At 36.4% G+C, this 26536-nt stretch overlaps 1 protein-coding gene across 1 annotated transcript; it reads left to right on the plus strand.

Annotated features, from left to right (window-relative positions):
- LOC101901786 (homeobox protein H2.0) lies at window positions 1-26536 on the plus strand. The gene is made up of 3 exons (XM_059125151.1): window positions 1-862; window positions 25558-26153; window positions 26214-26536. Exons 1-3 carry the CDS (start codon window positions 247-249, stop codon window positions 26454-26456), a joined length of 1455 nt encoding a protein of 484 aa, XP_058981134.1. The 5' UTR covers window positions 1-246; the 3' UTR covers window positions 26457-26536.

A 26536-nucleotide genomic window follows, 5' to 3' on the forward strand; every position in this document is an offset into this window, starting at 1 on the left:
GACGTCTTACAAATCGTTTTGATCTGTTTTTTGGTTGGAAATCAGGCGGCGGGAAAACAATATCCAAAAAGAAAAGAAAAACAACGTTATCTTAGGTGCAATAAAATCGAATTTTTGAGTAGCGTCGGTAAAACCAATGAAACAAATAAAAAATTGAGTAATAAAAAAATAATCAAGAAATATTAAAAATCTAAATTTTCGAAAAATTAAATGTGATGTCACTGTGAGATAAAAATAGTTAAATAAATGATATCAAAACAACAGCAACCGCAACAGCAAAACATGGCCATACTTGATGAGGAAATAAATTTCGCCCAAAATAAAATGGAAGAATTGCCGACAAATTTAAGTTTAGATAAAACCCATAATTGTGATAAACGTCTGCCAGAGATGGAGGAGGAGGTGGGAGGGCCATTGAATTCCCCCTCGAGTGTAGGTGACAAATTGGAAAATCCACAAAATAATGATTCAAAAGCTCCCTCAAACAGTGATCATCAAGTGAAAGAGACGACAAGTGAAACGCGAATTCATTTAAGTTTTAGTGTCGATCGTTTGTTGAATAATAAAACGCCACAAGTGCCAGAAAAACATCAGCAACATCATCGAAAAACGGAAAATGATAACTGCTGTTCGGACATGAATAATGGTGGTGGTGGTTACTCCTGCTGTACCCTACCCAATTGTTTGGTGGGAACTGGCGCTAATCACCCGACATTGTCATTTCCTGGCCATGCTCATAACGAAGAGGAATCGGCGACAATGGGACAAACCTCAAATTTAATGGATTTTAAATCAATTGTCAGACCCACACCCATGAGGGCAGCAATGGGAAATAATGGCACGGGATGCGGCCCTGAACAAGGTAAATTTATTTGGGGAGACATTCTATATTTGGTAAAAAATAGTCCTTAAATTTAAATCATATGCTGAGGATAGGCTCAAATCTAAAATAAGGAATCAATCCTGCCAAAATCGATACAGTTTGGATAATGTATATCGGTCTCCGAACTTTCTCATTGAGAACTGTTACTTAAAAATAGTTAAGAAATTGAACATTTTCATCATAACCCAAAAATAACGAATGTTCGTTTTAAGAGAGGTCCTTAGGCGCTTATAAATCGCAGAACTCTTGTTAATTTTATTTTCAGAGGGTAGTGAGGATATATATCATTTGATACGGCCAAAACGTGCTTCATCGAAATAACGGTTTTAGACCCTAGGTTTCTTTGGATCAAATACCTTTCAAGACATTTGGAGTCGATATACCGATGTCCGTCCCTCTGTCCGATTGATGAGCACTCTCGAAGACAGTATCCGATTTGGTCCAAACTTAATACATCGTAATATTATTATCAAACTTATATAGAATTAGTAAAGAAAGGATAATCCGAGTTTGTTCCAACTGTGTAAATCCTAATATTCCATCAGTACTAGGTCAGGTGCAAAAATGGACAACATCGGTCCACTCCATCAAGTACCTCCCCCACAAAGGGAGATGTAAGAGTTCGATTGTCTTCAAATTACACAGATCACAAATTTTTATGAACCCAAGGTCTGATGTAAAGATGGGATGTATCGGCGCACGTCTTCTGGTACCTCCCCCCCCAAAAGGGTCAACCCGAATTTAATACCCGATCCCATTCAGACATCTCAATATCTCCATCAACACAAGATCTGTAATAAAGATGGTAGAGATCGGACCATTCCTTTTGGTACCTCCAAAAAGACAAAGATTTCAGTAACCAAAACGATCATAAAATCCGAAAGAAGCATCCGGTCCTCTTCATATTTTACACAACCCATTATTTCTACTGGCAAAAGATCTGCAGTGAACATGGGATATATCGGTCCACTCCTTCTGGTACCTCCCCCACAAGGGTGAACATTTTTAATATACATGAGGCTAATGATACGCGAAATTAACATCCGATTCCATTCAGACTTGGTGCATCTCAATATTTCCATCAACACAAGATCTGTTATAAAGAATGAATGTTATAAAGGGTGAATTTTTTGAATAACCACAACGATCAAAAATCCGATATAAGCATCCGGGTCTCTTCATATTTGACACTCCTCATTATTTCTACTAACACAAGGTCTGCTGTGAAGATGGTCACTCCTTCTGGTACCTCCCCCACAAAGGATAAAAATGTTGAATATCCATGAAGATCATACAACGCCAAATTAACATCCGATTCCATTCAGACTTGGTACATCACATTATTTCCATCAACAAAAGATCTGTTGTAAAGATGGTAGAGATCGGACCATTCCTTCTGGTATCTCCCCCACAAAGAGTCAATGTTTTGAATAACCAAAACGATCATAAAATCCGAAATAAGCATCCAGTTTCCTTCATATCTCCCATTATTTTTGCTAACAAAAGATCTGCTGTGAATATGGGATATATCGGTCCAGTCCATCTGGTATCTGCCCCACAAAGGGTCAAAATATATATATGTGAACCCATTCTAGTGCTTCACCCACAAAGGCTCATAATTTTCAATACTTTTATCTGTCATAACTTACGAAACAAATCATCGATTCTTTACAACTTGCTATATTCAAATATTTCTCTCAATCAGATGCCTGATTGGAATACATGGTATTGAATCAGGCTCTCAGTGACAATGCAGGGTGAGATACAAGGTGCAACAAAGTCAAACGCCATAATTTTTAAATTTTTTAAATTTTATTGAAAGCAAAAAATGTCGGAAATAGCATCAAATTTTAGAAAAAGTTTAGATTTGTTCGAATTGCTCACCTTTGGCACGAATTATAGCCTTCAAACGGCCAATGGAACCGTCACACGCTGACCGAATGTTGCTCTGCCGTATTTTGGCCTATTTTCGGCGGAGCGTTTGCGTGAGGTGACTGACGATTTGTTATTTTTTAGTGCCAACCTTGCTTTTCAAAATACTCCAGACACAATAGTTCAACGGATTGGTATACGGAGATTTTGGTGGCCATTGTGCGCTGGAAATTAAGCGAGGAACCTCATTTTCTAACCTTTCTTTGGTATCGCTTGCTGAGTGCATTAGTGCTGAGTACTGTTGGAATGTCCAAGATCTGCGCCAAAATGTTTGCGTGCCCAAGGCTTTATTACACCCTCCTGAATATTTTCGCGATAATATTCGGCATTTATTCTAATGCCACGGTCGATTAATACGAACGGAGAGCGACCATCGGCTGTTATGGCGGCCCATACCATCACCATGACAAGCGCTTGAGTTCTGCTGACCAACCGAAGGTGCACATTTTCAGCTGACCTCTTTGGCAAGTAAACACGATCTTTTTGTTTCTTCACAAACTGCTGGTTAACGAATGTTTTCTCATCGGAGACGGCGAAAACCAAATTCGGCAGTTCACCACTTTCGGCCAATCGAAGCAACTCTTTAGCTCTTTTGAGTCTATTTTCTTTTTGTTGCGGTGTAAGTTCTTGCACTTTTTGGAGCTCATTTTTCCAATATTTGCCGAATGGAATATTGCGATATGTTCAGCTCACGAGCCATTTTTCGGCCACTGTGACGCGGGTTTCGATCAATTCGCCTCTTTACGTCTCGAACCATTTCTGTTGATGTTGCTGTTTTCCTCAGTTCATTTCCTAGACGTCGGGCTACGCTACCAGCCAGTATCACGGTATCTAGCGATGGTACGAGACACAAAAGATTTATTCACATTTAAATACTGGAGTGCTCTAACGATAGCCACTCGTGGTTTTCCAGCCAAATATAAAGATATCACGCTACACGCTTGAATTCCATCACGAATAACTTTTTTTTTTGCTGCTAAATTCACACCAAAATGTTTTGGTACACTTGTAAACAATATAATGAGCTGTCTCTGGAATAATTTTAACAGCTGTCGGACGAGTGGCTTAGAAATGATAGCAGTCTGAAGTTGGTTGCAGTTTTTTTCATTTCACCCTGTATATCCTTATTAGATGACGTATCCACATTCCCCAAATCAGATCTTTTGATTTCCATGGGAAGATCTATCGATATTCTATGAGAAGATCTATCGATCTCTTTGAGAAGATCATTCGATATCCTATGAGACAATTTACCGAACTTCTATGAGAAGACCTATCGATCTTCTATGTGAAGACCAATCGAGATTCTATGAAAATATTTTTCAATCTTCTATGGAAGAATGTACGCAGATTCTATGAGAAGGTCTACCGATCTTCTATGTTTTATGAAAAGATCCACCGATCTACTTTAAGAATATAACCTGATCTTTCATTAGAAAATCTACGGATCTTCCATGATCAAGATCTATAGATCCTCTATGAAAAGATCTGTCGATTTTCAATGAGTAGATTTACTGATATGCTATGAAAAAATCAACCGATATTTTTAAAAAAAAATACTGATCTTCTAGGAGAATATTATTGGAACTTTTATAAAGACCAGAAGGTCTTCTCCTATAGAAGATCAGAAGAGAGGACCTTCTAGACCAGAAGAGAAGACCTTCTAGACCAGAAGAGAAGACCTTCTGGACCAGAAGAGAAGACCTTCTATAGAAGAACAGAAGGTCTTCTCCTAAGGCGAGAAAGTCTTCTACAGGAGACGATGAGGTCTTCTCATAGAAGCCATGGAATGATCTGTCGATTTTAGATAAGTCGATTTACTGATCTCCTATGAAAAATCAACCGATATTTTATAAAAAAAAATTACTGATCTTCTATGAGAAGATCATTTGAACTTTTATAAAAGACCAATCGAACTTCTATGAGAAGGTTCATTAATCTTCTATGGAAAATTCTACAGATCTTCTATGCGAAGATCTTCTATTAGAAGATATATCAATCCCCTATGAGAGGATCTACTGCTCTTCCGTAAAAACCTCTAATTATCTTTTAATAGAAGACATATCGAACCTCTATGAGAAAATCTGCCATCAATCTTCTGTAAGAAAATTCATTGATTTCCTTTGAAAAGATCTATCTGCTGTAAATGAGGAGATCCATTCTTCTCGAAGAAAATATATCAATCTTGATCTCCTTCTTGGTAGAATAATGAAATATCTTCCGAATTTCCTTGAAATAAATATAAATATCGAAATGCATTTGTTTTGGTTTATGAAGCGAAAATCAGCAGCAGCAGCCAGCCAGCCAGCCACCTCCTTGTAATGAATGTTCCCCCCCCCCCCCCCCCACACACACACACACAATCGTCAGCGGCGACGTGGCGTGTATGCAAATTGTCTTCGTCAGTCGATAAACAATGCAAAACACTTAATTTTGAATGAATTTCGATCAGAATATAAAATTCTTTCATCTTGATTTGCACATGCCGAGGCTGTGAAACCGCAAGGTGGATCCATAATGAGAATTTTCCAATTTTCGATTCGATGCAATAACTTTATTTATTTTCAGACGGAATTATTGATCATCAGGAGGAGGAATTCAGTGTAAAGATGATACGAATGCGAGTGGCCAGCCAGAAAAATACAGTTCGAATCATCTGTGACCATATTGTGCGAGATTCGAAAAAGACTCCAATCAGAGATCATTCGACCAGAAAAAAAAGACCAGTTGGTTATTGTTTTTTAACGAAATAACAACTAAAATTGTGGAACAAAAAGAAATGTTCGAACAAAAGGAAACACACACACACACCCTGAAATTCAAATAAATGTCTTCCTGCTGTGCGGACATCAAAGAACATTTCCACTGCTCGAAATGAATGTTTTTGAGGCCGCTCTCTCCTTCGATCACCTATCCCAGAATCGGGTGATTATGGCTGTTGGATGGGTTAATTTTGCTTGCCAAGTTTGTTGCACTTCTTGGGGTTCATCTAGGTGGGAGCATTTGGTATGTGTGTGGCATGGCAGTTGCATCCTCTCCAGCTGCCTCCCCCACCCCCAAACCATGCAAACAATTGTTTACATTGTTCTCTCCTCATTTCGTTTTGTGTGTTTTCATAAATAATCAATAGAATATCATTCTTAATTTCTTATTAAGACATCAGTCCACTTGGGATCTTTATTGGTTTCGTTGAAATCTCAATGAGTTCTTATTGTTGTTGTTGTTATTGTGGTTTTTCTGGCCGAAAATCACAATATCCAGTGGCGGAGAAGTTTTCACCACTTGTGAAAATAAACAATCTTTTTATTGCCTCCATTGGAATGTTATCAAACATTTGTTGGCAATTTCCTGGATTCCAATACACACAGAAACAAACAATAGCAGCAGCAACAACAAGAATAACATGCGGAAAATATGTTAATGAGAACAAATAAAACATAACAATTATTGGCCAAATTAATTTGTTATAAAACAATAATTAAAGAAAAAACACTGTTTTTTTAATAGAGGAGCAGGAGAACGTTTCCTAGAAGACCCAAAGATCTTCCAAACACAAGACCAGAAGTTCTTTTCATAAAAAAATAGAAGGCTCATAGAAGTCCAGAAGGTCTTTTCATAGAAGGCCTGAAGATGTTCTCATAGAAGTCCAGACAATCTTCTCATAGAAGGCCAGAAAGCCTCTTTTAGAGGACGAGGAGGTCTTCTCATAAAAAAAGGAGGTCTTCTCATAGAAGACCAGAAGGTCTTCTTATAGAAGACCAGAAGTTCTTCCTATAGAAGAGCAGAAGGTCTTCCTATAGAAGAGCAGAAGGTCTTCTCATAGAAGACGGGAAGGTCTTCTCATAGAAGACGGGAAGGGCTTCTCATAGAAGACGGGAAGGTCTTCTCATAGAAGACGGGAAGGGCTTCTCATAGAAGAGCTGAAGGTCTTCTCGAAGAAGGCCAGAAGGTCTTCTCATAGAAGGCCAGAAGGTCTTCTCATAGAAGAGCTGAAGGTCTTCTCATAGAAGACGAGAAGGTCTTCTCATAGAAGAGCTCAGAAGGTCTTCTCATAGAAGAGCTCAGAAGGTCTTCTCAAAGAAGAGCTCAGAAGGTCTTCTCATAGAAGAGCTCAGAAGGTCTTCTCATAGAAGAGCACAGAAGGTGTTCTCATAGAAGAGCTCAGAAGGTCTTCTCATAGAAGAGCTCAGAAGGTCTTCTCATAGAAGAGCTCAGAAGGTCTTCTCATAGAAGAGCTCAGAAGGTCTTCTCATAGAAGAGCTCAGAAGGTCTTCTCATAGAAGAGCTCAGATGGTCTTCTCATAGAAGAGCTCAGAAGGTCTTCTCATAGAAGAGCTGAAGGTCTTCTCATAGAAAAGCTGAAGGTCTTCTCATAAGTTCTTCTCATAGAAGAGCTCAGAAGGTCTTCTCATAGAAGAGCTCAGAAGGTCTTCTCATAGAAGCCGGAAAGGTCTTCTCATAGAAGCCGGAAAGGTATTCTCATAGAAGCCGGAAAGGTCTTCTCATAGAAGCCGGAAAGGCCTTCACATAGAAGACGGAAAGGTCTTCTCATAGAAGCCGGGAAGGTCTTCTCAAAGAAGCCGGAAAGGTCTTCTCATAGAAGCTGGAAAGGTCTTCTCCAAGAAGACGAGAAGGTCTTCTCCTAGAAGACCTACGAGAAGACCTTCATGGCTCCTATGAGAATACCGTGTCGGCTCCTATGAGAATACCGCCTCGGCTCCTATAAGCAGACCTTATGGTCTTCTATAGGAAGAGCTTCTGGTCTTCAATAGGAATACCTTCTGAACTTCTATAGGAAGACTTTCTCGTCTTCTATGAGAAGACTTTCTCGTCCAGAAGGTATTCCTATTGAAGACCAGAAGCTCTTCCTATAGAAGACCATAAGGTCTGCTTATAGGAGCCGAGGCGGTATTCTCATATGAGCCGAGACGGTATTCTCATAGGAGCCAAGAAGGTCTTCTCGTAGAAACCAATAAGGTCTTCTCAAATTTTCTAAATATTTTCAAATAATCCAAATTTCATATCTCCAAAGTCACGAAGTCTGGCCAACGTTCGCGTTGCATCATCATCTTCACCATCATTGCCGGCCATATATTCCGCACTTTGCTCGGTCTTAATGAGCCTCATTAAACAATCAATGATACAAGTGTTCGGCTGAGTGGTCTAGTATTTTATTAAAATATGTGTGCGTGCGTGTGTGTAAATATTCCAGATTTTTAGCTAGCCTTCATGGCGGTCCCGCTCGCTCACCACCCGCTATTGCGAACAACACCACCACCCCCAACTGTGGCCAACATCTATTTTGTGCGTCAAGAGGTATGCAACTCTTGGGCTCTCTTTATCTCTCACACACACATACTCCTTGTATCTGGTTAAGAGTGCAAAACAGTTTCGCTTGGCGTTCTTTGCAATGGCACGGTTATTTTTTTTTTCCAAAAATAAATAAAGTAATAAATATTTGTTCGATATTGATTTATAAACATAAATATTTGTTGGAGAGCGCAGATCTGCTGTAAATGTTTTTGAATCTTCTTTTTTTTTTTTAGTTTTTGCAATAAATTTCTTATCAATTTATGGAGCAAATGATGATGATGATGGCTTATTAAAATAATAACAAACGAAAAACAACAAAGGGGAGATATTTTAATGAGTTCACTTTTAATATTGAATCACCTGCAGGGGCAAAGACTTATGTGATGATCAGAACAGATGATATTGTGAAAAATTAAAAGAAGCCTTCCATAAATATAACAACCTTTTGACATATTTTCTACAGTTAAAAGAACTCTTGTGAGAGACAGGGACTTTGAAAAAAAGTTATGAGAAGTATTCTACCGAAAATTAAATAATTACTTCAATAGGATTTGTATTCTTTAGTTGAAAACGTTTTATAGAAGTCTCGAATTAATTTAGTATCTCATATAGATAGAAGGCATTTATCATTGGATCATAAATAGAATACCTTAAAAAGAGGAAAGCATCAGAAGAAAAAGTCCGTGGTACATGAAAAATTGCAAGTGACGGCATTACGGTGGTACATTCTGCTTTGGTCCTTTAAGTATAAGCCCCTTCGTACTCCTTATTATACCCTCAACCATATGGCTAGATAGGGTATATATCATTTGATACGGCATCGTTGTCTCATCGAAATAAAGGTTTTAGGCCCTAGGTCTCTTTGGACTAAATCCGTTTCAGGACATTTGGAGTCGATCTAGAGATGCCCGTTCGTTCATCTGTCTGTCTGTCCCTCTGGCTGAGCATCTGATTTGGTCCAAACTTCTCAAATAGTAATATAATTATCCAACTTAGATCGAGTTTGGGGATGGGCAATACGGGTCCACTCCTTCTGAAACCTCCCCAAAAATGGTCGAAATTTTTGAAAAAAAAACTGCACAGAAAGAGAAAAGATAATCTGATTTGGCTCCAACATTGCAAATCATAATATTTGCATCAGTGCTAGGTTAGGTGTGAAAATGGACAATATCGGACCACTCCACTTGTGTACACACACATCACAAAGTTAAAAAGTTGGAATATTTATAACGTTTAAAAAATGGAGAGATAAGAATCCGAGTACCCTCAAATTCCCCACGTCTCCATATTTCTATCAACACGAGATCATTTTTGAAGATGAAATACAGCGGTCTATTCTAACTGATACACCCGCAAAGGGCAATTTTCAATAACTATATTTATCATAACTTGTGAAACATGTCAGAGAAGTATCTAAATATTTTTCTCAACCAGAAATATGATGTGAACTCCTTCTGGTTCCGTATTCTCAAAAAGTTAGTATTTTGATTTTGAAACTATTCGCATAAAATTGGAAATAAATGTTCGATTATCAACCAATATTTTATTAGTATTAGACTAAGTGGAATACATCGGTCCACTATATTTGGAACCTCACGCACATCTCAATATTTTCCAAAAATTATAATTTATCTCAAAGAGAGTGAAGGAAATAGTCGATATAATCAAAACCTAGCAGATTGTAATATTTATATCTAAGTTAGGTTAGATACGAAATGGATACTATTTTTATCATCCCTGTTAAACATTTAAATAGTCCAAATATATTTTCATAAACGAACATTGGCAGATGGTAAATCAACTGATATTTTCTAACTGATTTTCTTGGTTTACTGATGCAGAGATTCGGCAAATTTTAAGTTTTTTTGTCTATTCGCGGACGATGAGCCACCTTAGGTTTTTTGTCAAACATGTTCACCCGGTGCCCTCGTTACTCATTACTTGGTAAAAGACACTCATTATTTTTTGCTTTCTTGTAATGCAGAGGATGTATAGTGGTCATTATTGGTAGTACTCAAAAAGACACATGTGCTCAACAATTTTCAGTCGAAATGAGTTGTTTTTGTAGGCTCTACAGGGAATGCCACACTGCACATCTACACACACATTTACATGACTTTCCCATACTGTTACAATCAACTAACATTTTTCCACAACAACACCAATAAAAAAACCTCGATGTAATTTGTCATTTCTCAATGATGCTAATTAAGTGCACCTCGACACATATTTACCTTTCGGAACCCCACGCCCTGCCAAACAAATAACCATAACCAGAATCAATGGAATTAATGCTCCAACAATGATGATGTACACAAAACACTCCACATATTCTTGCCGGCTGGAAGGCTGGCTGCACTCCTCCGTAGATGCCATGCATGCCAGCAGCAGCCATAACCATAACATAACCCGAAATGAGTCTTTAAATATCAGAGAATCAGAGAAAAAAGCAACGAAAACCAAAACCAATTAGACAGGAGAGGAATATCGTTAGTGGGTGTGAAGTAATGCAGAGCCAAGTGCCACTGGGCCAAGAATCAAGATGCAACAACACTAAAACAGTACCAGCAGCAGTGCTGGCAAGGGGTGGGGGTTAGGCTATGGGTTGGGAAGGCAATTGACAAGATACTGTTTACACAAAAAGTGATTGTGGGGAGGGCGACGTGGTAGTTGGGTTTGTGTACATATCTACATACACATGTTATACACCTATAAAAGAACACCTAGAGCCTCGTTAATAGAATTGTTAACGGTAATGAGCCGGCAATGATGATGACGATGTGGATGATGATGATGTCGATGTCGATGATAATGTTAACAGCAAACAAACATTGCTAGGCACATGAATGCTAAAGACTCAATTAGCATGTTCGACACACACTCATATTTACATACATACATACATATCTACATCCAATGTAATTACTCTGATAAAATATTTAGAAAAATATCGAAACCCTTTTGACCTTTCTCCAGTGGGTTCAACGAAAATTCAAATGAACTTAGGTCGTGACAGATTTCCATTCACAAGTGGATGTGAATTAAACGGAATGTATTATGAATGTGTCAGACTCTTCACGTAATTGGAAATACATAGTATGTAGGGGACAGAGTCTCCAGCACTACATAGAAGCTATTTAAGGGGGAGTTATTCTAAATTTCTGTGAGAAATGTTATCCACATCAATCAAAAAACAATTTTAGAATAACAAGTAGATAGCCTAGGCTGTCACATTTTTCAGAACCAAAATTCGTTAAATAAGTTTTGAATAGATCGTTTAATTTCATCTGATACCTCCGCCACAAAGGGGTACATTTTGAAAATTTCAATATCGAAATATTGGAAATAAAAATTTAAAACATTATTAAATGTTTTTATTCTACTGACTTCGAGCCAAATTAAAATAAAAAAGAAAATTTAAAAATCGTTAATAAATTCCAGCGTTAATTCAACAAACTTCTATTTTTGCACATCTGAATATTGCGAAGGGAATACTCGATATGGTCCAAACTTGATAATTTTATTAGGCTTAATTCCGGTATGCAAACGAGCAATTGCCGGTACACCCACTCTCTGAGAAGACGGGCGTTTTGAATAAGAAATATTCTCATAAAATATGAACTTATTTTTCCGATTTTTATTACTAACAAGTGTGCCATATATCAGTGCTCTCCTTCTAGTACCTTCCCCATGGAACTACTCAATTCTGAATCATAATATTATATTTTTCCAAAACTTCTAACATTATGAAATTTCTTGCGAAACTAGATGAGTACCTCCCTTCTAGCTCCCCCACAACATAGTTTATACCTTCATATCGCTGAGGGTATACAGATGACATATTTAATATGATGTGGCTAAAATGTGCCTCTTCGAAATAACGATTGTATACCCTAGGTGTCTTTGGACCAAATTCGTTTCAGGAAATTTGAAGTCGATCTAGCAATGTCCGTCCGTCCGTCTTTCTGGCTAGCTGATGCGCACGATAACTCTCGAAGGAAGCATATGATTCAGTCCGAACTTGGTACAACGTAATATTATTATCAAACTTAGATCTAGCTCAGAAATGGGCAATATCGGTTCACTCCTTCCAATACCTCCCCCACGAAAGGTCGAAATTTTCAAAAAAATTTATATTTTACTGCACAGAAAGAGAAAACATAATTCGATTTTGCTCCAACTTTACAAATTCTAATATCTCCGTCAGTTATAGGTCAGGTGCGAAAAAGGACAATATATGTCCTCCCCCCATAAAAGGGTCAAACTTTTGAATAAATATATCTCTTATAACAGCCGAAATAAGCATACAGTTATCTTCATATTTCACACATCCCATTATTTCTACTTCCACAAGATCTGCTGAGAAGATGGAATATATCGGTCCACCCCTTCCGCCATCCCCCCAGCCCCACGTCTCCTCCCACCTAAAAGGGCCAAAATATTGTTTATCCATAAAGCTCAAAAAAGCGAATTTAACATCTGTCTCCATGCCTCAATTTTTCTATCAACAAATGATCTGTTATAAAAATGTTGGAGATCGGACCATAACTAACCAACATAACTAACCATAACATAAAATCCGAAATAAGCATAATGTAATCTTAATATTTATTTCTAGCTACACAAGATCTGCTGTGAAGATGGAATATATCGGTCAACTCCTTTTGGTACTTCCCCCATATAAAGGGTCAAAATGTTGAATACCCACGGAGCTGATAAAACTCGAAATTTACGTCTGATTCCACGTCTCAATATTTCTATCAACACAAGATCTGTTATAAAAATGGTACAGATCCTTCTGCTACCTCCCCCCAAAGGGTCAAAGTTTTGAAGAATTATTCCATAATTTCTACTTTCCATTATTTCTACTTACACAAGAACTGCGGTGAAAATGGGATACATCGGTCCACACTTTCTGGTACCTCCCACACAAAGGGTCAAAATTTTGAAAATCTCATGGATCATAAAATGCATAAATAACATCCGATTACATTCAGACTTGATACATCTCAATACTTCCATCAACACAAGATCTGTAATAAAGGTAGTAAAGATCGGACCATTTCTTCTGGTGCCTGCGCCACAAAGGGTTAAAATTTTTAATAACCAAAACGATTATAAAATACGAAATAAGCATCCCACTCTCTTCAAATCTTACGCATACAAACATTTTTGCTAACACAAGATATTTTGTGACGATGATATATATCTGCAAACCCCTTCTGGTGCCTCACCCACAGAGGGTAACAATTTTCAATACTTTTATCTGTCGTAACCTGCGAAACAAGTCAGCGATTTTTACAACTTGCTATATCTAAATACTTCTCTCTACCAGAAAACTGAGATGAATATCGGATTTATGATTTCGCATAAAATTGGATTTGGATTTTCGATTCTGTTGTAATTTTGCCCACACCAACTGTATTAGTTGGAGTATGAAAATGAAATACTTCGGTCGACTATATCTGGTACCTCACGCACATTTTAACATTTTCCAAAAATGATCACATATCTCATACAAAGTGAAGGAGGTAACAAATATAGTCCAAGCCTGGCACGTCGCCATATTTATATCATATTTATTTAGGTCCGATAGGAAATGCACAATATTGGCCCATTCCTTCGGAACTTACTCCATAGAGGGTCAATAGTTTGAATAATTATAACTGAAGTCAAAATAAATTCAAATAATCGGACATTGGCTGAGGGTATATATCTGTGAATCACTGACACTACTTGTATCGGAGTTGCAGGCCGAGTTAGATGGCAGTGATTTTTCCAAAAAAAAAAAAAAAAAGAATACTCAATAATATTTATACAGAACATGTGTGAATTAAACTTTATCCAGGCTGTTAATTTTATTGACTAAACGCCAAACAAATGGCGCATATTTGGAATTTAGGTTTCGCTGCACATTTGTGTCTTTCGCCTCATTGAGACATTTTTCGAAAGGTTATAGCCAGTTTTTTAAAATCTTTAAATTTTCAATATCCTACAATAAAAATATTTCGAAACTATTTTAAAATATTGCCAATATTTTTTAATGTTTTCTAAATGAAAAATGTCTTAACACACATTATTGTGTTCCAAAAAATGTTTTTCCACCCAACATTTTTTTTATTTTTATTATTAGCGATTCTCTATTTTTTTCCTACAAAATCCAATTAAAGATAATTTCTATTCCATCCATCGACCAGTTTTTTATTTATTTACAGAAAACAATATAAATTATTGTTTTCGCATTATTGGCAATTATTATTTTTATTTAAACAAATAAAACTAAATAAATAAATCGAAATAAAAATTCTGCAGTAAAAATTCTTATCGAGAGATGGTGAGGAAAATTTTTATGAAATGTGTGTTTGCCTCGTCATGATGATGATGATGAGATTTGGAATGATTGGAAAATATACATGATTGGAAAATATATATGGTTGGGACCCCTGCTGGCTATTTAAATTAGGACGATAATATTTTAATTAGATACGAGCGTTAGTTATTTTTTATGGAATTATGCGTCATAAGGTACACACATGCAAACGCTCATAAGAAGCTTATTTTTAACACAATACAAACACAAGCATTTATTTATAATTTATTTTCTCACAGTTTCAAACGGATGAAGCCTTAATCGGTTTTATTTATATAGAACATCTCTTTTCCATAGAAGGTCTTTGAAAAAACCTTTAAAGGCTAGAAAACAAAAGAAAAAAGTCATTATATTGAAAAAAGCTGTCCAAAAATCCTCCTGTATCATCATGATCTTTAGTGCCGCCGGGCCCAAACGGAATTTATTTATTTTTATTTATGTGTGGAAAAACATAGATGGTGCCCAAATTGAGTGACTTAACACGACTTGATACTTAATATTTTTTAATTTTTACAAAAAAAAGTAAAATGGCATTATTCCGTTTTGCCGACATATATATACCCCAGCCTTGAGGGGGCAGGTTCGTAAGGAATGGGCCAATATTGACCAATTCGTATCTGACCTAAGACTGAAATAAATATTACAACGAGTCAGATTTTGACTATATCGACTTATTCCCATACTTTCTATGAGATATGTATTTTTTTTTGGAAAATGTGGAAATATGCTTGACCTATTCCATTTTCAAACACCATCTAATACAGAAAAAAATATTAAGGAAATCGAATATTCATATTCAATTTTATGCAAATTTATAAATTTCGAGAAATTCCAGATCCATCTCAGATCTCCGATTAAGAGAAATATTTAGATATAGCAAGTTGTAAAAAATCAAGGACTTGTTTCGCAAGTTATGACAGAAATAATTGTGACCCTATGTGGGTGAGGTACCAGTTATATATCATTTTCACAACAGATCATGTGTTAGCAAAAATGTTTGTATGTGTGCAATTTGAAGAGAGTTGGATGCTTATTTCGCTTTGTTTGAGTGTTTATTTCTTGAACCCTATGTGGGGGAGGAACCAGAAGAAATGGTCCGATCTCTACCATCTTTATAACAAATCTTGTGTTGATGGAAATATTGAGATGTAACAAGTCGGATGTTAATTTCGCGTTTTATGAGTACTATTGATATTCAAAATTTCGATCCTTTGTAGGGAAGGTGCCAGAAGGAATGTTCCGATCTCTGAAATCTTTATAGCAGATCTTGGGTTGATAGAAATATTGAGATGTGCCAAGTTCGAATGGAATCGTATCTTAATTTTGCGTTTTATGAGCTTCAATTTTGACCCTTTGTTTGAGAGGTACCAGAAAGAATGGTCCGATATATACCATCTTTATAACAGATCTTGTGTTGATGAAAATATTAATATATGTACCGAGTCTGAATCGAATCAGATGTTAATTTCTTGTTTTAAAATGTTTAACCTTTGAAGTGGAAGAAGTGGACCGATTTTGTCTCAATCTAAGTTTGCGCACCAACCAGATGGACGGACGGACATCGCTAACTCGACTTCGAATGTCCTGAAACGGATTTTGTCCAAAGAGACCTAGGGTCTAAAACCCTTATTTCGATGTGTCACGTTTTGGCCGTATCAAATGACATCTAATGATGTGGCTGAGGGTATAAAAATTATTGTGGTTCACGCAGCCGGTAATAAACATACTCCAAAGCAGAAAATCTGAAGCCTAAGCCAAAGGTAGCCATCGTAAAAGGAGTATTAAATTTAGATAACAATTTGGTTCGTGTATTCTGTCTTTACCGTTTAGATTGTGAAACGCCAAAAAAAAAACTTTGGTTCCCAAGCCGATGTTGGACTTTGGTTCGTGTAGTCGGTGTTCGATTAACTCAAGAGACAAAATCTTAGACCCCGGCGAAAATTGTTTCAAATTTAGAAAACGGGCAAGTTGGGGGCTATTATTAAAACAGTTTGCAGTTTATCACGGGTAGGGAGAAAGACCAAGGTATTTTACCCTTAAGATCGGAAAAAGAACCTGTTCAAGCGAACTGATAAATACAATGTGGACATCAAATCATAGTTACCCAACAAATGTTCATCTGATTTGATTTTTACCGATTCCAGAGAAGTACAAGCATATTTTTATTCTCGTATCGGAATTTTTTAAAAATCCCCCAAAGGTAAAAAGTCGACCCATTATGGGTCAGTTAGAATTAGATACCAATTTATAGACCACACTCTTGCCTTTTAAAAATGGTGACATTTGTGCCACAGAAATCATTACGTTGGGATTTTCTCATCTGATGTGTGTCTAATTTAATCGCGATATTTAAATAGCGATAGTTAAATAACTTATAAGAGTTTTTGAACAAGATTTAATAAAACAGAATGCAATATAGCGATAAAACACAAAACATGATAATAATAATGTAGAATGGAACCGAAATCTGAAAACCCCTCATTTTTTCGAGAATAAAAAAAAAACAACTGCGACTGAACAAAAATCTCTCCCGAATCCACCAATATTTTACACTTCTTTAAAATTGACACCTTTTTCAAAACCTAATCAGAATAGCTCGAGATTTACAATTTTTTTTTTGTTCATTTTACCGTTATTAAATACTAAACTATTTTGAAATAGACAATAGATCTTCTACGCGATCACGATTTCTTAATGCCTCAATTTATTCTTCCAAACTGGGAACAATTCCGACGGCCAAAAATATTCAAATTAATTATCAAATTAACACGGCTAAAATTTGTACGACAAACATTTTAAAAATTGTTGGTGGTGTTTGAAAAATATCTAAGCAGTCATAATAAGGCTAATAATAATAAGAACAAAAACAAAAAACAAGAAGAAAAAGAAGAAGAGAAAGACGAATAATAATGAAACAAACATTTATGGCAGCAAAAACAAATAACCGAAGCGAACTGAACTGAATTCAATGAACAAATCAATTAATTAATGGGTTTTATTCACAATTTAACACCCATTAATCTTGGATCTTAAAGTGGCCCTGCCTTTCAAAAAAAAACAAAAAAAAAACAATACCCAGGCAGAAGCAACAACAACAAAATCAACGACATGAAACCAAATTTGTAGAACAATCAAAAGATCTCAAACATTCCCAAAAAAAGATACAAGTGTGTGTCTTCTGGTTAAGATAATGTGAGTGTGTGTGTGAAAGGAGGTGGAGTTCTCTTTGCCTGAAATCTTGTAGATCCAATCACGTCAAGTGGCATTCGACAATGGAGAAGAAGACGAAGAGAGCACAACAACAAATATGTTATGTTGCTGGAAATATTTACAGGAAGGGACAGAAATATAGCAGAGACCTGGAAAACCTCGTGGAGGTAATTTATGAATTGATTAATTTGAAGAAGGTTGGAAAGTCTTATAATTATCTTCATGCATCAATGTAATAAGGAGGCCGAAGTAAAAAATCTGTCGATATTTTTAAGGCATTTTGCTTGAAAATCTCATTTTTTGACGGTTTCGAAAGACATTTCTTGTTATGTTGGTTCTCCATGACTTGAAGACCATCTAAAGGCCTTTTAAAAATATTTACAGGAACCTGGTCTCATAGAGATATTTTATGACATGATTAATTTGAAGAAGGTTGGAAGGTATTTTATTTATCTTCTTTGCATCGATGTTTTAAAGGAAGCCGAAGTGAAAAATCTGCAGATATTTTTAGAGCATTTTGCTTGAAAATCTCATATTTTGTCGGTTGAGACCCCCGTAATGGTTTCGAAAGACATATCTTACTACGCTGGTGCCTCTATGACTCGAATACCCTCTAAGGCCTTTTTTCGTTGAAAGTCTTCCTAGAAATATTCTACAGGCCGAAGAACTTCTAGAGGTGCTTTTTTTAGTTAGAAGACCTAACAGTGGTCTTGAGTTCATTAATCGTCAGAAGAGAGAAAAACTTTCCGAAACCTTAAAGAGCTCTCTATAGATACAAAAAAATTCGAGAAGAAAAATTTTCTAGAGGTCCTATCGGACTGGAATATATTGTCAAGGCCTCCTATTGCTAGGAGACCTTCTAGAAATTTCTCATAGCCAGAAAAGATTTTCACAAGTTAGAAGACATTTCGAAAGTCCTGATTGAAGACCTTTCGGAAGCTAGGAAGATCCTTTAGAGTTACTTAGATGTTAAAAAATTGTCTAGGTGACTTCGGTGAAGAAAAAATTCCCACAGACTTTATAAAAATAAATTACTTTTAAGAGATCTCTTAAAGACACAAAAAACTTCGGGAGAGCCTTTTATTCTCGGAGAACTATCTTCCGGCCCCAGAAGACTTTTTTTAGTCCTCCCAAAACTATTATATTAGCAAGATAAGTCTTCTAGAGTTAAAAGGCACTTTGGAAATCTTGACAGAAGACCGTTCAGATGTCGGGAAGATCTTCTAGAATTTCTATGTTGTTCGACAATTTACGTAGGCTTCTGCAGAATGCAAAACTCCCAGCGTTCTTCTATAAAAAACCTTATAGCGTTAGTTTTTAGAAATAACAACTTAGAAAGAGGGTTTAATACACGGAGGACCTTCTAGAGACCCTTAAAGTCTGGTAGACTTTCTGAAGACTTCCTGTTGTTTAGTGGCCTCCCACAAATTTTCCATATCCAAAAGACCTTTCAAAAAATTTAACAATATTTTAAACTTATTCGGGAATTTTTTTCTCTCCAACAAAAGTCTCCAAAGACCCAAAAAATTGCGAAAGCATTGTAGAACCCTTTATTTTTAGAATTCCTAGAAGTCTAAAATGAGACTTTTGTGGAGAGAAAAGATTCCATATAAATTACAAAAACAAAATATTCCAAAGAGGTCTTCCATGGATAGAAGACTTCAGGGGTCTTTCATACACTGTGGACCTTCCGAAACTCCCCCAGATACAAAAAAACTTCGGGAGAACCTTTCATTCTCGGAGAACTCTCTTCCAGCACTAGAAGTATTTTTATAGTCCTTCCAGAACTATTATTTACACAGAACAAGTTTTCTAGAAGGAACTTTTAGGTCTTGACAGAATATTTCTTAGATGTCAGGAAGATCTTCTAGAATTTACGTAGACTTCAGTAGAATGCAAAACCCCCAGAGTTTTTGTAAAAAAACTTAAAGGGCTATTTTCTAGAAATAACAATTTAAAAAGAGAATTTTATACACGGAGGACCTTCTAGAGACCCTTTAGACCTGGCAGATTTTCTTAAGACCTTCTGTTCTTAAGTGGTTTCCTGGAAATTTTCCATCTCAAAGTAGGGACACTGTTTTTATTTCTTTTTTTTAATTTACTTGGGAATTTTTTCCTTCAACACAGACCCAAAAAAATTAGACCAAGGAATTCTTAGACGTCTAGAAGGGGACTTTTATGAAGAGAAAAAACTCCAGATTAATTACAAAACCAAAATACTCCAAAGAGGTCTTCCATGGATAGAAAACTTTCAGGGGTCTTTAATACACTGTCGACCTTCGGGATTGCCCTCTTGGCTGAAAACCCTTCCTGAAGGCCTTTATGGATTTCAGATTTTTTTAGAGATCTTCCGAAAATAACCTCCACGAAATCCCTTTTCAGTTCCAATGCCCGAAAAACTGAAAACTTCTGCCATATTTTCGCCCACAACTGTCCATTTCGTGGCACTTCGCTCTCGAACGTATGGCTGGTTGGTTGGTTGATTGTTGCAATTTTATGATGTGTGATGAGATCTAATCAATCAATGACTACCAATACGTCCATCGTTTAGCCACTCAAAAGCGCAAACAAACAATCAGGCGGCCAGCCAGCCAAGTCCAACACCAACGGCAACAGTTTTTACAACAACAACAACAGCAAAAACAACAATACATGAATGTTGAATAAAACAACTTTCAACGCCGTATAAAATAAATTCATAAACAAAATTATAAAACATTTAAATGAAGATTGGAGACCGCCTGCCCGAAGGCATTAAATGTTGGAAAAAATGTCGGAGGAATTGGTGTATATTAGAGGGGGTACAGAAGATTAGAAGGCCTTCTGTCTATAGAGAACCTGTATAAGGACTTTATATAGAAGGCCTTAAAAGACTTCGTATAAAAGGCCTTAAAGGACTTCGCAAAGAAGACCGTAAAGGACTTCGCATAGAAGGCCTCAAAGGACTTCGTATAGAAGGCCTTAAAGGACTTCGCATAGAAGGCCGTAAAGGACTTCGTATAGAAGGCCTTAAAGGACTTCGCATAGAAGGCCTTAAAGGGATTCGTATAGTAGGCCTTAAAGGATTTCGTCTAAGTCCTGTAGAATGTTTTCTGTCTATAAAGGACCTGTAGAAGGGTTCTCTGTCTATAGAGGACCTATAGAAAAGTTCTCTGTTTATAGAGGACATGTGGAAGGGTTCTCTGTCTACAGAGGATCTTCAGAAGGTCCTCTGTCTATCGATGACCTGTAGAAGGTCCTCTGTCTATAGAGAATGTCTAGAAGGTTCTCTGTCTATAGAGGACCTGTAGAAGGTTATCTATCTACAAAGGACCTGCAGAACTACATCTGTCCATAGAGGGACTGTAAAAATTCATCTGTCTAAGGTCCTCTATCGACATGACACTTTCAGGAGAGCCTCTGTCAATAAAGGACCTGTAAAAGGTTATCTTTCTATAGAAGATCTGTAGAAGGTCCTCTTTCTATAGAGGCTCTTTAAAAGACCCTCTGTCTATAGAGGATAGAATATCTTCTTAGAGGACCTATAGCCGATATGATAGAGGACCTATATAGAGAACCATTTGAAGGTCCTCTGTCTATTGAAGAACTAAGAAAGACACACTGTCTCTATTGAAGATCCTTTGTCTATAGAGGACCTCTGTCTAAAGATGGCCTTTAGAAGGTCCTCTTTCTAAAGAGGGCCTGTAAAAGATCCTCTGTCTATAAAGGACCTTTTATATTTTCTCTATCTATCGAGGACCTTTCGAAGGTCCTCTGTCTATGGATGACCTGAGGAAGGTCCTCTATCAACATCAGACTTTTGGGAGTTCCTCTGTCAATAGAGGACCTTTAGAAGGTCATTCGCTCACAGAGGACTTTTAAAGGTCCTCTGTCCATGGATGACTCTTAGAAGTTTCTCTGTCTATCGAGCACTTTTGGAAAGTCACCTTTCTATAGAGGACCTGCAGTAGACCATTTGTTTTCAGAGGACCTGTGAAAGATCCTCTGTATATAGTAAACCTGTAGAAGGTCCTCCACCAATGTAGTACTTTTAAAGGGTCCGTTGTCTATTCAAGGCCTTTAGAAGGCCCTCTGTCTATAGAGGATCTTTAGAAGGCTTTAGAAGGGTTTTCCAGGACCAACCGTACATTTTGGGAATATTTTTCAAGGACCACACGTTGATTTTTAAGAAGACCAATCGAGCATTTTTTAAGCATACTCTTTTAAGGACCATCAAAGTCAGAAACACGGAAGACATTTAAGCCATTTTCTCAATTCGATTTTTCTCATTTTCTGATCCCCCATCTAATACCCGTCTACGACTCCCCTCATATGTGCAGCATATCTTTCCCCAAAACCTTACCTCCCCTGCCCTGCATGTAACGGTCATTACGGATAACCACAAAAATGGCCAATAAATTGTTAATGATTTTGTGGGTAATTTGAAGAAATATCTTCACCACACAACACCACAGGTGCTTGGCGTGCTGTGAGCATTTATGGTGGAGTGGGGACGACTGCATTGTCTAGAGTATCAGCCAACTTCCCCATGTGCGGATGCCGTAGTTTATGTTCATTTGGGGGGCTCCCTGCTTTACGGAAACAATTCCATGATAACGATCATGTCTGGGGTCATGGGGTGCGGGAGTAGGGCATGTTTATAACTGTGATCTTGTTGTTATGCAGTAACTACAACAAACATAATTGGGGATGTGCTGAAGATCATCATCATCGGCAGCAGCACCATCGCCACCAATATTTTTTTTTTTTTGAAGATGCTTGGATGCAGCAAAGAAAGATCTCCATCAATCGGCTCCACATCAAATCAAAAATCCATATGTTGTCTGTCTGAAGTTGGGGTTGTTGTTGGTGTTGTTTTGGATGTTGTGTTTGTTGTTACAAATCGCCTTTGTGGCGCTGAGTTTTTATCAGTGCCAATGAGGCGCCTCATCTATCAATGATGTGGGGCAACCAGCCGTGGTGGATGCTGGTGGTGGCTGTCTAAGGCACGGGAGTTGAGGTTGTTGTTGTTGTTGTTATTTGTCTGTATTGATTGTTTAACTCATCTCATCTTTTGGTTTTTGAAGATATTAATCAGTTGTTGTTGTTGTTTTAGTTTTATCGATCGGAACAATTAATTACTCAGGTTAATCGATTTTCCTGACTGCATGGATTCTCCCTAGCCTCCCTTCTCTGCCCCCCCCACCCCCCACCATTCAACCATTCCACAAATGGCCAATGTTGAAGCAATTCCATCAATTTCATTTAATTTTTTTCAGACCAACAATTCGAGAAAATTAATCGCTTCTAGTCTGATTAGCCCAAAAACAACATAAACACATCATTCCTTCGATCCTCAATCGGACCAAGTGCCGATTGATGGCCATCGAAATGATTTGATTTGATTTGAATGTTTCACATTTTCGTGGCGTAATAATTTGTTTAAATGGCAATTCGATTTCAACTAAATTGTGATTAATTGCCACGATCTAAATAATTGTGAAATGAGTTCCTCGCTTTGTTTATTGTATGGGGTAATTTCAACAAAATTACCGGTATTCTAATTGGGCTGAGAATGAGGAAACAACAAAAGGAGTGATTAGCTGATTTTATTATTTTTATGAGGGAAATAAATCTCTGGGGGATAAATTGATTGACTAACTAATTTAGGGAAGAACATTAAAATTTATTCAAAAACAAATAAATAACTCCTTTGCATGGGCGGACTTTAAGGCCAGATTTTGATTTGAAAAAAATCTGGACCTATAGTCCCTGAAAAATACTCAAACTCGATCCTTTAAAAATATATTTAAAAATTCATCTATGGTCCTTGAAAAATATCCACTTTGGGTCCTTGGAAATTTTTTCAGAAAAATCCACGTTTTTCCCTTGAAAGAATATTGGAAAAAAATAGTGAGTGAGTGGTCCTTGAAAATATTCACTTCAGAAAAATATTGAGATATATTGACATTTGACCCTTGAAACAATTTTGAGAAAAATCCACTTTTGGTCCTTGAAACAATATTGAGAAAAATACACATTGGGTCCCTGTAAAAATATTCGTAAAAATCCACTATTGGTCCCTAGTAAAATATTTAGAAAAATACACTTTTGGTCAATGAACAACTTTTCTTAAAAATCCATTTTTGGTCCTTCTTAAAACCCCACGTTTGTGGCTCTGATAGGCCCTGAAAAATAGTCAGAAAAATCTACTTTTGGTCCTTGAAAAACTTTTCTTAAAACCCCACGTTTGTGGCTCTGATAGGCCATGAAAAATAGTAAAAAAAATCCAAGTTTGGTCCAAGAAAAACTATTCTTAAAAATTTAGGGTTTGTCCAAGCAAATCCATTCCGAAAAATCCACGTTTTGTCCTTAAAAAATGTTCAGAAAAATCCAGATTGGGTCCTTGAAAAATGTTCCGAAAAAATCTACATTGAGTCCTTGAAAAAATATTCTTAGAAATCCACTATTGGTACCTAGAAAATATTAAGAAAATTTCACGTTTGGTGCTTGAAAAAATATTCCTGAAAATCCACGTTTGGTCCTTAAAAAATATTCAGAAAAATACACTTTGGGTCCTTGAATACTAATCTTAAAAATTATTCAGAATAAACCCACTTTTTATCCTTAAAAAAATTTTATGAAAACCTACGTTTGGTGCCTGAAAAACTTTTCTTACATCTTGTCCTTGAAAAAATATTCAGGAAAATCCACGTTTGATCTTTTAAAAAAATATTCAAAAAATATATTTTTGGTCCTTGAAAAAATATTCAGGAAAATTCACGTTTGATCTTAAAAAAATATTCAAAAATTAAATTTTTGGTCCTTGAAAAAATATTCAAAAAACAAATTGTTGGTCCTTGAAAAAATATTCAAAAAAATAAATTTTTAGTCCTTGAAAAAATATACAAATAATAATTTTTTGGTCCTTGAAAAAATATTTAATAAATAAATTTTTGGTTCTTCAAAAAATATTCAAAAAAATAAATTTTTGGTTCTTGAAAAATATTCAAAAAAATTAATTTTTGGTTCTTGAAAAAAATATTCAAAAAAAATAAATTTTTGGTTCTTGAAAAAAATATTCAAAAAAAATAAATTTTTGGTACTTAAAAAAATATTCAAAAAATAAGTTTTTGGTACTTGAAAAAATATTCAAAAAATAAATTTTTGGTCCTTGAAAAAATATTCAGGAAAATCCACGTTTGGTCCTTGAAAAATATTCAGGATAATCCACGTTTGGTCCTTGAAAAAATATTCAGAAAAATCCACATTTGGTCCTTGAAACCTATTCTTAAAAATCCACGATTGATCCTTAGAAAAATATTCAGAGAAATCTACATTTGGTCCTTGAGAAAGAAAGAAAATTTTAAGAAAATCCTGTTAGGACCTTGAAAATTTTTCAGAAAAATTTACTTTTAGTCATTAAAAAATATTCAAGAAATCCACTTCTTGGTTTGGTCCTTTAAAAAATATCAAAGAAAATCCACGTCTGGTCCTTGAAAAAATATTCAAGAAAATTCACGTTTGGTCCTTGAAACATTAAGAAAAATCTAAGTCTGATTCTTAAAAAAAAATAAAAAAAAATGTTGGTCCTTGCAAAATGTTTCAAAAAAATCCACATTTGATCCTTGGAAAAATTTTCAAAAAAAACACGTTTGATCCTTGATAACATTTTCAGAAAAACCCAAATTTGTTTCTTCAGAAAAATCCACGTTTGGTCCTTGAAAAACTATTCTTAAAATTTTCTTAAATAGCTTCGGACGGTCTCTCAAAAATGTCTCTATAATTCTAGACCATTTTCTAGAAACCATTCCCTAATTTTTATTCAAATATTTATATTTCGCTATTTAATTCCATAATTCTTTTTAAGTTCCAGTTAATCCCATGGCCCAATATAACGCTACCCTGCTGCGGCTACATCAGGCTCACATACAACAGAAATCAATGGCACCGCATCCTCATTTACCTGCCCAACCCAATTTCACCCTGGCCTCATTGATGAATCCAATGTGTAGCATCAAAACCGTCTCGGCGAATCCCCATCCGGTGGGTCTGGGAAACTTTTCTCTCTCATCAGTGACACCAAATTCCCGCTATACCACAAAGGGGGCGATAAGTTTTGATCTTCCTGGTATTCGACCAAATATGAATTGTATTTCGAATCTAAGACATCATCCGATGACATCGAATGAGGGTCATCTACATTTTCCAGCGGGAAATGTCAATTCTTCGACGGGAAATGGTGGTTCTGGAGGCAGTGGCCAAGTTGGGAACAATGGCAGCAGCAGCTCACACACCCCCTCCACATCGCTCAGCAGTAATGGGAAAAGAAAGCGTTCATGGTCGCGTGCTGTTTTCAGTAATCTCCAACGCAAGGGTCTTGAGATACAGTTTCAACAGCAAAAATACATTACGAAACCGGATAGGCGTAAGCTGGCGGCAAGGCTGAACTTGACCGATGCTCAGGTGAGAGAGAAACTTTAATGATTTTTAAATTATTTTTTATTCAATTTTTTTTATTCTCAGGTCAAGGTCTGGTTCCAAAATCGCCGCATGAAATGGCGCCACACCCGTGAAAATCTCAAAAGTGGTCATGAGAAACAGCCCCAACAAACGTCTGCAGACAATAATCCCTCCTCGAATTCCACAAAAATGAACATGGAAGCCTCCTCCTCTCTAACGCCGGGCGGCTATTCTTCAGATTGTTCTTCAAGTTTAGAATTGAGTGATGCCGATGATGATGAGGATGAAATTGATGTGGTAGAATAATTCAACGACCCCCGAAGATGGATGCGAATAGCTTTAATAAATTATTTATTTTTATTTCAAATATAATTTCTAAGAGTATT

Source organism: Musca domestica, unplaced genomic scaffold, assembly GCF_030504385.1.
Source record: "Musca domestica strain aabys unplaced genomic scaffold, Musca_domestica.polishedcontigs.V.1.1 32, whole genome shotgun sequence".
Taxonomy (NCBI): Eukaryota; Metazoa; Arthropoda; class Insecta; order Diptera; family Muscidae; genus Musca; species Musca domestica.

Excerpts from the sequence above, each read along its gene's own strand:
- LOC101901786 (XM_059125151.1), top strand. The coding sequence starts at position 247 with ATGATATCAAAACAACAGCAACCGCAACAGCAAAACATGGCCATACTT. Across the intron at positions 863-25,557 it reads GGGATGCGGCCCTGAACAAG|TTCCAGTTAATCCCATGGCC; the intron begins GTAAATTTATTT and ends ATTCTTTTTAAG. Across the intron at positions 26,154-26,213 it reads TGAACTTGACCGATGCTCAG|GTCAAGGTCTGGTTCCAAAA; the intron begins GTGAGAGAGAAA and ends TTTTATTCTCAG.